The sequence below is a fragment of the Falco cherrug genome, chromosome 12 (genome assembly GCF_023634085.1).
Source record: "Falco cherrug isolate bFalChe1 chromosome 12, bFalChe1.pri, whole genome shotgun sequence".
In the NCBI taxonomy this organism is placed as follows: domain Eukaryota; kingdom Metazoa; phylum Chordata; class Aves; order Falconiformes; family Falconidae; genus Falco; species Falco cherrug.
The window spans coordinates 8,233,103-8,248,503 of NC_073708.1; the positions used below are offsets into that span (position 1 = coordinate 8,233,103).

The 15,401-nt window shown below is 48.9% G+C and overlaps 1 protein-coding gene across 2 annotated transcripts in view; it reads right to left on the reverse strand.

Annotated features, from left to right (window-relative positions):
• The window catches only part of RXRG (retinoid X receptor gamma), a 51,178-nt gene that overhangs the window by 28,406 nt on the left and 7,371 nt on the right, over nucleotides 1-15,401 (reverse strand). Inside the window, exon 2 of one of the 2 annotated variants that reach the window (XM_014277322.3) lies at nucleotides 11,182-11,317. In XM_014277322.3, the coding sequence (XP_014132797.3) occupies nucleotides 11,182-11,317 (136 nt within the window). Of the gene's footprint in view, nucleotides 1-8,033; nucleotides 8,051-11,181; nucleotides 11,318-15,401 lie in introns of those variants that run through there. The other variant, XM_055724857.1, reaches the window with a different exon arrangement.

The following is a 15,401-nucleotide window of genomic DNA, read 5'->3' on the forward strand; positions in this document are numbered from 1 at the left end:
CCTCTGGAAAATATTTCTTTGTCAAAAGCATCCATTGCTTCGGGTTGGGTTTGCAAGGGAATAAGTAAGCGTGTAATACAGATTTGTGCTAACATCACATAGAGGTTTGGGCATGTATCGAGAAGCAATGGTTTGGTCAGAGTGCTAGCTCAGGGTTTGGGAGCTGGCGAGTCCCTGCCTGCTTTCAGACAGGTCACTCCACCTTTTTAGCTTTGCTAGAATAAAGATTGTAGACAAAAAAGGAGCCACAATACTGCGACTGGGAGAGTCACACTTCCTCGCACTTCAAGGTAAGCACCTGACTTCTCTTGTCCATGGTGCAAGGCAGCAAACTGGGCTATAAAACCAGGATTCCAGGTTAGATGAGCACCAAATGAAGCCAGGATTTCTATAGGCAAGTGCTAAAGTCACTCAGTTCCAAAGGCATGTCTCTGACCAAAAGGCCAGAGGAGATTTTTGTGGAAAATGAACACTCAGCTCTTAAAGTCCACCATGGTGTGTCATTTGGTGCTCTGCAAGAGACTTTCAAATGACAGGTAAAAAAAAAAAAAAAAAAAAGTTCACTTGATACCTCCTTGATATCACCCTGCAAGCAAACTTCCCAATCAGTGTCAGAGGACCTAGCGATTGTCATTTAAATGCAAGCCACCCTTTAACCCTGCTGTCTATATAATGGGATTTCTGTAAAATGCCTGAAAACAGCTAGTTTGCCTTCCTTCAAAGAAAACTACACCCTGAAGACCAAGATTTCCTCATCTTATGAAAAAAGTTCTCCAAGAAACCTTAGAAGATACAGCCTATGCAACTGCTTGCAATTTTGCTGTTTTCCCACAACAACCATTTCTCAGAGGAAATAGTTCAACAGAAAATGGATCCTTGACCAGGTTAACCCTGCATTGTCACTTGTAGGGACAGGAACTCAAAAAACCACCCCACAACAAACCCTCAGTCACAAAAACCTAAGGATTTCAGGGCTTCTCTGACTCCTCAGAAACAAACTACCAAAGTGAAACTCAGCACACACACACACACACACACCCCCACACCCCACCCCCAGCCTATCTCTGCAGAACTCCTGGAAAACTTTCAAAAAGCCTTTCCTTCCTGGATCCTGTTCCATTCTTCATTCTCTTTTGCTGGGAAATCTGGATTTCTGTGAGCAAGACTACGTTACCCTCTTTGGCAAGGGCCTGAGCTGGGTGGCACAGAGCTGACAAGGGACAGCCCAGCCACACAAGGTATCTGCTGGACCTTGCATGTGTTGATGGCCACCAGAGCTCAGCACAGAGTGGGGAACATGTTACAGCACTGTCCTGCACAAGGCCACAAAGGGCTCCCACCTACACCATGCATGGCAGGTGCCTGCTGTGCAGCTGGGGGCTTTGCTTGCTATTTCACTCTGTGCATCCCCATGTTCATGCTTTTACATTTCCTCCTGCTTCAGCAAGTGCAAAACTCCAGAGACAACCTGTCAATCTCCATCACATCCAGCTGCTTCAGATGGTCTATTTATACCAGTCAGGCAAACATGGATATCTTGGAGTTCAAGGTAACATGGGTTATTTCTGCTCCGAGTTGCTCCTCTCTTAGGGGAGGAAGGCTTGGAAGTACCCAAAAGGAACAGCTTCACACACAATACCTTCACGACAGAGGGCACAGTAGCCATCACCAGTCACAGCCCAGTCCCCAAGGTCCCAGTCACAGCAGCCACACACACACACCCAAAGCCCAGAAAATGTATATCCATCATAAGACACATCATCCCAGGCTCCTCTGTATCATGCCATGGGAGAGGGGACATCAGCACGTACCTTTGGATTAGAATGAAAACCTTTGGTTAGAAAATCCATGCTCTCTCCGAGCCAGCAAGGCCACAGCTTCAAGCTTGCTCACACGGGGTTTCTCCACTGAGCACTTCCTCGATCAGGTGCAAGCATGTGACTGCACATTGTCACATTAATGCCATAGCAAGGGCTCTGGCTTTCACTGAATCACTCCTTTCTCTCCTGTGCTTTTAAGTCTGCTCTCTAGCATCCAGCATATCTGATCCAGGATAAAGCCTGCCTTATCAAGTTGGCCCATTACTATCATTTAAAAAAGATCTGAAGAAGGTGGCATTTATACCAGATTCACACTTTGTGTCACATGATCCAGATCAAAAGTTCTGTGTACCAGGGCCCAAAAGCCACATCTACCATATCACGAAGGTGCAGCTTCCATCAGCACTTCTCAGCAAGGTGCCTTCGTAGCTTGGTCCTTGCTCCAGTCAACAAGGCATTTTCTATAAGCCGAGGTGGGATGGGGATGGTGGGGCTGCTGTGCCTTTCACAGGATGCTCGCAGCTCCTCAGGAGCCAGGCAGATCACCCGAATCCCACTTCCACTTCACTTCTGCAGATGTCACTGGCTCATTAACACTTTTTTCCAGTAGATTTCAGCCTGTTCATTGGGTCCCCTGAGAGCAGGAAAGGAAATCAAACACCGCTAAACCCAGCTGTGCTTCTATGAAAGAGGGAGAGGCAGGTTTTGCAATGCTTTGCTGTCTTCTCTAATACACGAAGATCTCATCTGTGATCTTCCTGGGGATGGCTCTCCGAGTTTCAAGAAAGTCTTGGAACAAGTTTCCATTGCTCTAAATACTCTTCATCCAGCAACCCTGCCCACTGCAATCCTCCATATCTATAATCCCCCTCAGTCACCAAGGGGGGGGAAAACCAACCCCGCACAAAACCCTCCCGAACAATAAACCAGACCACCTCTTTGCCCAGAGACACACTGTTCAATGCTGTGCTGCAGACATGCCTATGCAGCCTCTCCACAAATACCAGATACAGAGACATAGCCTAGGTATGGAAACTGGAAGAAATAAAGCCCAACCAAGTCTTGCTGCCCAAAGACAAAGCACCAAATGCATTTAAGATGAGCTGAAACCCAAAGATACCCTTCATTAATTGGCCATATAAAAAGCTGGGAGAAGGGGGATACAAAGACCTCACTTTACCCCTCACTGCCTCTGCCTCCACTGGTGGCTCAGACAACTCTACTCTTGATAGTCTGGGTCTGTCTCCTAAGCCATGCAGACTTCAGCATCACAGAAAGCCAACAAGTTTGTTTTGCCAGCATCTCTTTATAGATCCAACCAACACCAGTTCAAGACTCTGCCAGCCTGGTCTGTTTGACGTTCAGGGGAATAAGCTGTCTCTTTGCCTTACCGAGGCAGATACACCTCTCTCTCATCTGTTCTTGCAGCTGTTCTTGCCCTGGGACCCACCTTCCAGTGGCTGTCAAAGGGGAACAAACACAACATGAAACTCAGCCGGAATGTTCTCCCACAAGATCGGTTCCTCTCTGTTTAAATAAACTTTTTTATTTAAACTTTTTTCAAAAAACTGTTTAAAACCCTTTGCCTCCCTGTGCAGCCAAGGGGCAGGTAAGGAGCCAGCTACAGCATCATCAATGCCCTCTATTGCCTTTCAAACATTCTCCTCTCAAAAGCCACATGCTCTTCTGTACAGAACAGAAAATCCGCTGGTATTTAAATCCATGGGAGCATGACAAAATTCCCTGTGACCCAAAGAAAGGAACAGCCCTGGATCAAGAGAAGCACGGACCACACCACACAGGGACAAGGCAGCACAGCAGCAAGCAGCAAGCACGTGAAGAATTTGCAGGGATGTGGAATGACATTTGCTGGCGCTGTCAAATACGTGCTCCCTGCCTCCCGATCTCTTCCCAGCAGAAAGAAAGAAGCGAGCACCTGCCCACAACCACTTTCTGGCCCTGTCCTTTCAAGCCTCTGAGCTGAAGGAGCATCCTCTGCACAGCAGAAGCAGAGAAAGGGCCTGGGATGACGTGGACACAGGAACACATGCTCGCATAGTGGCACTGTGCTAATGCATGCTGACTTAAGTCAGTTTATTAAAGCAAGCTCTGAAGATCCCAGAGCAGATTCTCCCAACACAGAGCTGTCTCCTCTATTAGCAAGACATATCTCAGCTGCAAAATCTAGACCCCAGTCCCTTTTCATGTCTTAAGCTTTCCAGACCAGCAGCACAGCCTCAAAGGCTAATCTATACCAGTAAATTCACCACTCCAGGGCGTGGTCCCAGGGTCTGTCCTGCTGGTTGTAAACACAGTCCCTAGCACTTTCCGCCAGATAGTTCCCAAGCACAGTTTGGGAGTCAGCATAGGCCAAGGGTTGTTTCCACAGGGAACATTGGTCATTTAAGAGTCAAGCCACACCCACACAAATCAGTCTCCCCAGGCTTATTTCATTAGTGAGGCTTTTAAATCATACCTATCCGACTAAATCCTGCAGCCGTGGAGCCCAATATTCAGGGCCGCAAAGACACAACACCTCAAACATCCCAGAAATTGTGCAAGACATCCCTCAGTGCCCCAAGTACTTCTCTGGATCCCCCTGGGCACCTGGGCCAAGTGGGAAGCTTTCCAGGAAAGCTGCTCCTCCAAGACATGGGCTACTTCAAAATCCCACAAGCAGAGCAGACCCAGGAGACACATTTACATGCCATACTTTGGCACATATAACCTCTAACCTAAGATGACACACAGCAGCAAGGAAAAATGAATACTGATGAACGCTTCGTCAGGTGAAACAGAAGAGCTAAAACAGTCAAGAGCCTCAGGTGACACCAATAGACACAGCGCTCTGACAAAAAAAACCCAAACCATCCCACTTGCAATACATAAGAGCTGCCCAGGTGCCTCTCTCTGGCTGGAAACAAAGCTGGCAGCGCAGGCTGGTCCCAGGACCCCAAGCAAGCACACCCAAAAGCAGCATCTCCATCAGTGCTCTCCACCACTCCTGGTCCTCCAGGAAGATGCACTGTTCCATGCATTCCCACCACCGGAAGGCAAGAATCTCCCAAAACTTCCCCAACAACCGTAACCCTCCTTGGAGGAGTCTTGTTCATGTCTCTGTGGAGGACCTCACACAGCTGTTCCCTCAGAGCAGCCACGTTCTTGGCCTTTGTAACAAGTCAGCAGTAAGAAAAAGATCATTTATGTCCATCACTATGTGGCAGTGAACAGGGCCAGGGCTGCCAGAGAACAGCCAGGTGAGGGCCAGCCAGTGCTCTGCAGGGATGTCTATGCAGATATCACTGCAGATTTTGGGGGCAGCCGGTCCTGGACCCGCACAGTTATCACTGGTGAAAGGTACTAAACAGTTCAGGGCAGAGGTTGCTGGGAGGTATGTGCTGGAGAAGGGCACTTGAGCACACTCTGCTCCTACCTCCCTTCTAAACAGCTACCATTTGCAGGATGAACCTTTGGCCTGGCTCCGTCTGGCTGCTTTTTACACCCACAAGATGCTCTCACCCAGCCCACGCAGCTCTGGCCTACCCCAAGTCCAGGTACCAGCCTACACACAGAAGGTAAAAATAAATACATCACAGACCCAGATTCCTACCCCAGCATCACTTTTTTGGCCTGATGAGGAAGGCAGCGAGGATGCAAGGATGCTTCACATGAAACATTATGTGATCTCTCCCTCCCATCCCAGACTCTAAAGGGCTCTTAGCTCTCCAGCCACCCACCCTATCCCCAGCTGAGCAAGCACAGCTGCCCTCGGGGCACCCGCAGCCCTGTGCGTGCAGTCAGAGACAGATGGCTTCCCGGCCAGCGCAACAGCCCTCCGCAGGGGCTGACTCTCTGCACGAGCTATCTGTCAGGGGCAAGGATCATCACCCAGCAGAGAAACAAGGCTGAGCTCTTCCCAGTTCCCTCTGCACCGTGGGCCAGCAGGGCTCAGACCCACGTGTGTGATGCAGCGGCAAGGCTGGCCCGAGTGGGACAGGCAGTTTTGCACCTCAAATGCCCGATGTGCTGGTGCAACAGTTGAGAAGCCTGTGCTGGCCAGGTGGTGACCTGCTAGGGGACAGGTCTGCAATGCAACCGCTTCCTCAGTGGGGCTCAGTGCCCCGTTTCCCCCCCCCCCAGAACATTTGGAGGGGGAGGTATTCACCTGTTCCAGGGTCACTCTTTGCTTCTGTGGCCATATATCTATCCTTAAGAAAACCCATCCTAAAGGTTGTGGCAGGCTCAGCCCAGCTGCAGGCTGCCAGCCCCCAAATGCAACCCCACCTGCCAGGCTTGAAAATCTGCCCCAAGCGCCCTGCTGTCCCCTCGTCGCCTCATGTATGCCTTTAACAGTTTGCTGGATTACCCATTGCAACTAAAATAACAAAGCTACAAAAGAAGAGGGCAAACAAACGCGATATTCTGTGGCAATTAGGGCTAAACAGGGGAAAGGGGAGCGAGGAATGAATGGACAATGGAGAGGGCAGGGACGCAGCAGCCCAGGCTCGGCAAGCTGGGCACGAACTGTCCTCGGGAGGCTGAGCCCAAGCCAGGGAGCAGTGAGCTGTATGTAAGGAAACGCAGGGAGATGAAAAGGGTTATTTAAACAAGCACGGGGCAGTCCCCGCGGGGCCTCCCTGTCCGCTTGGCTTCATCACAGTGTCCAGGGAAGAGCAGCTCCTGCTTCCCCCCCCCGCCCCCCCCCCCCCCCCGCACCAAGTCCTATTCAAGGTGGTGGGGGGACACTGGCAAGCTGTGGTGGGGTCCACTTAGAAAGGAAGGAATCCATTAATCTCCTTGGTAATTACTGCCACATATGGATTTGCACAATTACACTCTGTTAATTGGTTATTACAGGCAAGCCAGACTGATTGGGCAGAACGGCTGGGCTTTAACCCCTTTGCTGCCCCCGGGGCCAGCCAGACACCAAGGCAGCCTTCCTCCCAAAACACTGCTGTCTTATCCTCCTGTAACCTTGCTGGCTCGCTCCTATGCCAAGGACCAGCAAGTGTGGCCCCCAGCACCCATCCCATCTTTGCTCTGATGCCTTCCTTTCACCTGGGGACCCCAAGGAGACAGAACCAAGGGGAAAGAAGTGAGCCTGCGGCTCAAAATTGCCAAACTGTCCAGCTGGTTTAATCTGCTCTGGGTTTGCAGTAGACGCACCACGTACTCCCCAGGGTGCTGAGGGACTGCAAACTCAGATCTTGTTTGTTTTTAGAAAGAGATCCAGATTCCTTGTGCACTTTGACTTTGTGCCCTCAAGCCCAGCAGGGCTAGTGCCAATGAAAGGAGAATCCACCCCCAAGCCTTTCTCGGTCTCTGAACGCAGCTTCGCTGACTAGATTTGCAGTGTAATGCTTCTCTTCCTCAAAGTACTGAAAACAGAGGCTTTATTCTAGTAATAAATATATATATAACCTCAGTAATATAAGCTATGCCAAAAAAATACAGATTAAGCCCTTGTAAAACTCCAGACAGCATAAGACTTCTGACAGTTGGGTGTGGAGGCAGCCTGGCTGCCCCACACCGCAGCCGTCACCTCCAGCACCCCTCACAGGTAGCGGGCCATCCAAGACCTGGCTCCAAAATGTCTCATTCAGGATGCAACAGTGTTTCTGGAGAAAGCTTAGAAGAGGCAGGCCAAGGCAAGAGTAATTTCTGCCAGAATCATGTCAAGGGCTTCCTGTTAAAAAGCCTAACAGGAAGGTAAACGGGAGCATTGCAGAAAACCCACAGGGCAGCCGGGCCCATCTGAGGGGAGAGCTGTGCTCAGCAGCCACCGACATCAAGGACAGAGCAGGCGTTACCACCCTGGCACACCAAAGCCACCATGCTGCTGCTTGGCTTTTTGAGGCTCACACATATGTGATGCTCCTCCACAGGAGATGGCATAGAGAAACCTTTTCCAGACAGCTCATGTCGCCCAGATAGAGAAGAACTTACGTGTTGCTTGCAGGGCACAGCAATGCACCACTAGTCCCACACACTGCCTCCCCAGACTGGCACATTCAGCTTTACTCTCATTGATTGCATTATTGCAGTTTCCCAGAGACTTCCTCTCCACCCTCATTGTCACACGTGTGGATGAGCCTCGAGGTAGCACCCTACTACTCCATCCTGTCCCTTCCCCAAGGGAAGCCCAGCACCCCTCCCCAGAGGGGTAGCACTCACTTGGCAGTAGGATATTGCTCAGACAAGCAAAGGACTTACAAGAAGAGTGTGGCAGAGCCAGGCATCACACAAGGCACATAGTGAGGATTTTCAGCTCAACTTCTAAATCACCCCAGCAAGCTACTACAGCAGGAACAAAGAGATAGCAAGCAAGATCACAGCAAGAGAACTCCATACCACCCTCTATCCTCATCCTCTGGGTATAAAAAAAAATATCTTTGGACAGCCCATCTTGGGTTTTCAGCTGAAGCAGATCAAAAGGAAACTCAAAACACCTGCAACAAACACCCACTCTTCCACCCTTGCCCCTACTGCCATCACTGCAATAACACCTGCTATAACACTCTAGGTCTAGCCTAGGAGGAACCTCCTTCTCATCAGCTAATTAAAGGGCTTTTACTGTCCTCTCTGTACTGGAAGGAGTAGGCTCAGCAATAAAAGTCTTTTCCCTAGAAGGTCACTGGAGTGACATGAAAGTTGCAGTAGGATTTGCTCCTGTTGTTTCAGCCACCTGCGATTTCCCAGCTCCCTGATTTCAATACAGAAATTTCTTTCTCATGCAAAAGCTGAACTCCAGACTCCCTGTCTGAAGGGGACCCTCTCATCTATGGTCAAGGCAGCATCTCCCATCTCTCCATGAGTGTTTTCAAGTGTGCGTGAGCTTGTCTTGGAGGAAGAGAAAGGCAGACCAGCCCCGCACCCATGAAATGCTGCTGATCTCTCCCGTAAACCAATTGCCTCTGCAAAGTTCGGAATGAATCTTCAGAGCTGTCAAAGGGAAGATCGGGCAGAACCTGCAACCACGCTTAAAAAGGTCAGCTGAGAAAAGTCAGGATGGGAAGGATGCTCGCATTATTGACAGATGCAGAGTGGAAAGGGCTAACCTGTGAGTACCTGCAAGCTGGTTTTGGCAGCACACGCTAGACTTCAACTCGGGGCTCTGTTGACTGCAGCTGGTGACAAATCCTTTGTGGATCACTTCCAGACAACTGAGTCTGGGGACTAAGCCTGAAACTGAGACTGGGGCTGAGCACCAGGCAGGGCATCTGTGTAACCTTCCTTCACCCTGAGGGATGGGAGTAGGCTGGTGGGATGGATGCCTTTCTGGCTTTTGTGACTCAGATCAGCTTTTTAGATCTCTGAGACTAGAACATAATTTTCTCTCTGTCCATTACTTACATGCACATCTATTTGTCCAGGTTTCTGTAGGAAACAGCAGTGAGCATCCAGGCATTTGCTGGTGGTTTCTCATGTATGAAGTGAATCACCCCAGTAAAAAGCCAGGGAATCTTCCAAAACTGCTGGAATTTGACTTAAACTCCCCTCAACCTGGGAGCACTTTAGAGTTGAGGTATGTTGACGGTTTGGAGTACTTGTAAAAATAAATAAACAGAATTTTTAAAAATTGCAACGATTCTTCAATACCCTGGTTACAACATGGGTTCTGCCAACATGGAAATGTACCAAGGATGTCTTACAGCCATGACATTCTGCTAGAATTGCAGAGTTCATTTGGAAAGCTGTACATCAGCACTATCATCAGACACAAGCCTAGGTGGCTTTTCCAAAATGCTTTCAAGTTCGTCTCTAGCTCTCACGGTGCTTTTTGCTGAAGTCCCCTTCCCCTTAGCCTAGCTCAAGGGAAGGATTTAAACCCACAGGCTCTTTGTGTGCCCCACAGGTGGCCTAAGCTGAGACCGCAGGAGGGATCTGCCAGCCCCTTGCCATGCTCAGAGCTGATAACAGCTCTGTGAGTCCTGGACATCAGCAAGTATGCCTTTGGGGCAGGCATTAGCAGTGGTAGGTGATAACAGACCCTGCTGTGCCCCACAGGCTGCCAGCACGTGCTAAGGTCAGCCATGGACTGTGCAGCTGAGGGAAGGGAGGCAGGGAGAAGAGGAGAGCAACTTCACTGAAAGCCCAAGCCAGAGCCAGTAAATGCTTACCCACTGCCTGCTACCTTGTCATCTCGGCATGCTGCCTGCCCGCTTGTGCTCAGTTAATCTCTCCTGGCTTTTGGGGAGCAATCCCTGCCCTCTCTGCAGTCCCTCCAGCCCTCTGATCTGCCCAAGACAAGTGGGTTTCAATTCCCAGGGTTCAGCTCCTGGTGCAAAGGTTACTTTGCGTCGAACTGGATCAATTCATGTTGTGCCACTGGTTTACCTGATATACACGAATCAGACAAATAGGGTATCTGCTGATGCTAATTGAACTTGATATTGATATGGATATGTGACGTATTTACTAAGAAAGCAGCAAGAGAAGTTGCTGTTTTAAGTTTTATGTGACCTGGAAACATATAAAGGGAAGTAAATATATTCCTTTTGGTCAGAATATTGTTACGCATATATTGCAAAGACTTCACTTGCAGCAGAGGTAGTGAAACACATTGGGTCAGGTCAAAACACAAACCAGGTTCAAAGGGATCTGAAATTAATTAGACCATTACAGCATTTTCCCAGCTAAATTCTCTGTCTTTCTCTCTCTCTGTACATATACACACATATGTTTAATATATTTGACAAAATCAATATTTATCCAGGGAGAGCTTCAGTTTTTGGAAAAAACACCTTATTAGAAGTATTCTTGTCATGGAAAATTCTTGACCAGCTTTACATGTAACTTCCACCTGTCCTTTATTAACCTTTATGAGCTGATTCCCAGAACTCCTTTAGTATAAGGCATCACAGCCTTCACCCATAAATACAGTCTCCCCTTCCACGCCCTGAACACTTTCATTTCCCTCTGTTGCAGGAGGAAAGCACAGACTCACAGAAAACAGGTCTGGAAGAGACCTGGCAAGCTCATCTCACCTGTCTTCCTGCCCCAAATTAGACCAGAAACCTTTGGGAACAGAGCCGCCACTTCCTTCCCCAGCCCATCCATCCCACCACATCCCCAGCACTCCTTTCCCAGTGTCTAAACTAAGCCTTCTCTCCTGCAACAGCACAGTGCTACAACGGTTCTTTTCCAAAACCTGTGCGTGAATTAAACTCCCATAAAGGCTCCGTTCAGTCGGTCCCTATTGCTACAGGAGCAGCGTGCCCAGGAGGCTGGGCAACCCACAGCTCTTGGCAATGGCCACAGTGGTGTCCCGCCACCCCTCCGCGCTGCTGCCCAACCCACAGCTGAGCCCACAGTGCTGCTCAGCACAGCCGATTTGCACGGGGTCAGGGCAAGAACTTACAGAAGTGAGGGAAGGAGCCCATCTCCAGGGAATAAGGAGCCTGTGTGCCCGGCTGCATTTCCAACCTGCGTCCTGTCTCTTCAGCGGACTCGACCATGAAGGGAGGTTTGGGATCGGCTCTCTCAGCTGTGCTGGGCTGCTGGAGAAAAAGAGAAGTGTTTACATATTACAGAGCAGCATCCTCACAATCTGTCCTAAGTTACAAATTTACCTCCCAGACCTTGACCGGGGCTGGGGTTTCCTGTGTTTGCTCTCCAGGCTCCTGTCTCTTTGGAAAGCAGAAGGTGTTGCAATGCCACAGGAGGGCTGACTGCACAGCCTGCCCGAGAAAGACCCTACAATGCAAAGGAATTGGTCCGAAGCGGCTCTGCTGAGAAAGTGACTCCTGGAAGCACTTTCTTTTCTAACCCCAGCTCCTGAAGGAACGAAACCAAGCAAACAACTGCCATCCTGGCTGAGCATCTGCCTCAGTTCTGCTTCCCTCCTCCTCCCTGCTAGTTGATCTTTTTTCTCTCATCTGCAAGCCTTTCCACTCTATCTGATAACAAATTTTGCCTTCAAGAAGGTGGTAGTGTTAGCCTGTTAGCCACATCACCACTGGACAGTGGAGACCAGACAAAGCTGGCTTTTGCCTCACTGAAGCTGTGAGGATGGTGGGGGCAGGTGACAAGAGAGAAATGGCCTGTATGCATTCCTGAGCAGTGTCACTAGCAGCCTGTAGGTGACCTGGACAGACCCTTGTCTCCAAAAGGCTTTCAGAAGACAACCAGCCTGTGCTGTGACCAGTTTTTCTTGTGCTGAAGTTAGAGCCCCTGGCTTTGTCCCTGACCTTGCTTATCTGTTACACTCTCCAACCGTGCATGGGCGTCTGCCTGCATCTTCCCTCAGTGTTTGGATTTTGCCAGTCCAGATGAAGAAGAGTTACAAGCAAACAACATTCCTCTCCCCTGTCTGCACTGATAATCTCGGGATCTCATCTCCTCTGCGCTCCCCTTCAGGCTGTGTCAACATCACAGGGGTTGCGGAGGGCAAGATTGTTCTGACTTTGCTGCCCCATCGTGTACACTGTGTGCTGCCCGGCCCAGCACAACCACACAAAAAATATTCCTCTGGGATGTGACTCAGACCTGCTAAGGGGTTTTAACCACCTCCCTCTCCTAGATTTCTCCACATTTACAGCAACAAAACACGCAGGTCCCAGAGTGCAGAGTGATCTCAAGACTCCTCCTTCCAGAGACTTTCAGAAATTGGAGCCTCTGCATTTGCTGTAATCCCCTTGGATCAGCAGGCAGAGCATTGCTAAAGCCAAGGTGGGCCACACAGCCCCTTCTACATCAGTGCCAACAGCCAGGACATCTCCCACACCAGAAGCAGCTGCAGGGAGTCCAGGCAGGCAGGGCTAGAAAGGGTGCTGAATTGCTAGTTGGTTTTGCTTGCGCTTTCAGGAAATTCTTAATCTGAAATTGTAACAAATTTCTCAAATTCAAGTTCTCATGGATCTGGAACCCTGCAGGGTATCCTGGAGTTGAGCCAGGAGGGGAGAAAAGAGACATGGAAAAATAAGATACCCTGTGGCATCAACTCTAAGCCTCTTTAGGAGCCATAGAAATCCAGGGTGCTCTCTCTGCTGTTTCTTCTCCTCACAAGCATTGCCTCTCTTACATTCTTACGCTGCCAGTGGGTAAGATGGATCCAAATCCCTCCTTTTTTTGTTGTTGCTTGGTTTTTTTGTTGTTGTTTTTTTTTTTTTTTAACCTAGGAAGGGCTGCCCAGCAGTCAGATTACTAGTCAACGACTCCAGGTCCTCTCGAACCTGCCACTGACCTCTCGGATCTACTCAAGTTTGCCTCCCCAGTTCTCCCAGACAGCAAAATGTTCTGTGCTCTGAGCTGTGGTGCTTACATCCCTCTTGCTATCCCTTTCCCTTTCTCAGACCTAACACATCACAGCAGCTGCCAGAGCGTGGACCCACTCCAGAAATGAACCTCCAGTGTTTGGTGGCACGGCTTTAATTACACAACTGGAGCCAGAAGAAAGGCTGTGTGTGAAACACTGCTTTTTCAAAATTTTAAACCTCCACTCAGAGTACTCTGTGTGGCTGTGAGCAGAAGTAGCAGGACACGGACCCTGCAAGCACACAAAGGAGCTGAATCAATGTCTTGTTGATACAGTCTAGCAAAATCAGCTAATGATAGACAGGACTGCAGGTTTTCATATGTGAGGGAAGGATTTACAGTGATACAAAATGAATTATTTCAGCCCCACAGTGACAATACCCACTCGCTTCCTTATTATATTTTATTGATCTTGCCCTAAATACATGTGGCTGGAGGAAATGATGCATAAATTACTAACGAGTTAATTTCTTGCTCCGACACAAGCTCACAACAGTCCTTTGAAGGGGAACCAGGAAAGACAATGTGTGAAAGGATAAAGGCAATGAGACAAGCTTGGATGTAATAATCCCACGTGAATGATTATTGCTGCAACTAATGTAATCTAATAATGAAGAATTTACGCCAGATGTCCCCCAGAATATGCCAGGCAGGCTCAGGATTCAGCAGTGGATCCATTTCTAAGGAAACCTTGTTAGGACAAAAAAAAAATGTTGCTGTCTGTTCGTCAAATGAGACTCTGTAGACCTTTACAGTTACAGTCGTAACAAAAACATGCCTTGCAAAGCTTCCTGGCAGTGCGTTCATTAGGCCTGATTGCCAATTTGTTTTCAGGTGAAGTTTAAGACATTGGGTTCAGGCTATAAAGTTCCTAACGGTCTAGGAGCTGCCCGTTTCAGAAGCTTGCCCTTACCCCAAGCCAGAGCTGCCACCAGAATTTCCCCTGCGTCTCCCTGGGCAGAGAGGGAGCTGCTGGGAGGGAAGTTGCCAGGACAGGTGAGCGAAGAGTGGAGAATCACATCATTTTATTTATTTTGAACTTGCATCCCTTTGAGTCTCACAGGGATATCCCAGACCAGAGTTGCACCCCTGTCCTGGGGCATGATGCACCCCATACATCCCCTTCCTTCTCACAAGCTGCAGCATATGGGGACAGCACATAGCACGGAAAAGGAAAACAGAGCTCTGCACCAGAGGAGTATCATGGGGGTACTCAGGCTGCTGCAAAATGGGGTCAGCTTCACCTTGGGTCATGCAATTCAGAAGCCCATTTTGCAAAGGCGTGTTGAGCACAGGCCTGGCAAAGCACCGCTGGCTATCCAGATCCTCATGAAGACCTGAACTTGACCACATTTGATGCCCAAAGAGCAGACCACAGTTCAGATGATTTGTTATTTCAGATCCAGCACCGAATGAATGCTCTTCTAGCCCAAGTGTGAGGACAGCACTACTGACGGGCAATGATTTCCATGGCATGCTACACAATCAGCCAGACCAGAAACCTGACATCAGCGTTTCCTCTTCATTCAAAAACCCACGTAAGCTAAGTGTAAAAACAGGCACAAACCATGCTTTTCACTCTCCATCTTTACCTCTGCTGCCTATTCATCACCTCTTTGAAGGTATTTTGTATAGCCATTCCAAACACCTATTCTGGTCATGCTTTGGGGTTTGAACTGCTGTTCATAATTCCTCCTTACTAACCACTGTTATTTAAGTAGGTCTGATGGGAGGAAGGGGGAAGAGAAGCTTTAGCAAGATCCAGGTCCACTAAAACACAAGCCACTACATTCAACTTGAAAGATTTGTCTAAGCCGCATTAACTTAATTGGGACTTAACATCTTGTTCATTTGTTGTTTTTGCAGAAGACCCAGAGATCTCCACAGTGAACCTATGTGACTCCAGAAATGAGTCATGGGGACTGCACAAACATGGTTTGATTGTGTCAAAATCACAGCCACCGCGCTTCTCCCGTGATCCTCCTTTGTCAGCTAGTTTGATAGCGTAGGCTGCTTGTCTATGTTGAAATCTATTTCACGGGGGCTCTTTGATCTGAGCCTGCGTGCTGCTGCTCTGTTCTAACAGGCACACAGATGCTCCAAAGGACTTTGCAAACAATAATATAAACATAGCTGCACTTAGGACTTGCAAACCCTGATTTTAGCCAGTTTGTATGTTAGACGTCACCATACCTAGAAACAACTTACAAACAGGACCAAAGATCAGGCCTAATTTTAGTAAGCCTTTGGGCTCTGCATCCCCTGACTGTGCTTGCTTTGATGAAACATGATCATAGGATGAAAGAAAGCAAAAACCCAGCTGGC